Source organism: Penaeus monodon, chromosome 23 (genome assembly GCF_015228065.2).
Source record: "Penaeus monodon isolate SGIC_2016 chromosome 23, NSTDA_Pmon_1, whole genome shotgun sequence".
Lineage (NCBI taxonomy): Eukaryota > Metazoa > Arthropoda > Malacostraca > Decapoda > Penaeidae > Penaeus > Penaeus monodon.
Window position 1 is genome coordinate 170222 of NC_051408.1, and position 245 is coordinate 170466.

At 52.2% G+C, this 245-nt stretch overlaps 1 protein-coding gene across 1 annotated transcript in view; it reads right to left on the minus strand.

The window, feature by feature from the left end:
* LOC119587659 (EF-hand domain-containing protein 1-like) overlaps positions 1-214 on the minus strand; it is a gene marked incomplete at its 3' end in the record, with an annotated part of 70279 nt that extends 70065 nt beyond the window's left edge. The window contains 1 exon segment of the mRNA XM_037936341.1: positions 192-214. Coding sequence (XP_037792269.1) covers positions 192-214 — 23 coding nt within the window.
* Between the last annotated feature and the right edge of the window lie 31 nt (positions 215-245).

Here is a 245-nt window from a genome sequence, read left to right on the forward strand (position 1 = left end):
GCCCTGGACGACAAAGAGTGTTCCACGCCCGACGCCAGCCCGTCTCCCCTGCCGCACATGCATGGTTGATTTTTCGTTGTCCAAGGCTGAGACTGGGGACAGAAATCCCCCATGGGGGGTTGCAGGGGCTATATATTGAACAATATTCTGTATGTTATTCATATATTGTCCCATAATTGTCCCACAATTACCACTCTCCTGTTATCAGGACCATGATTATTGGTATGGGACGGGGGGGGGGCGGC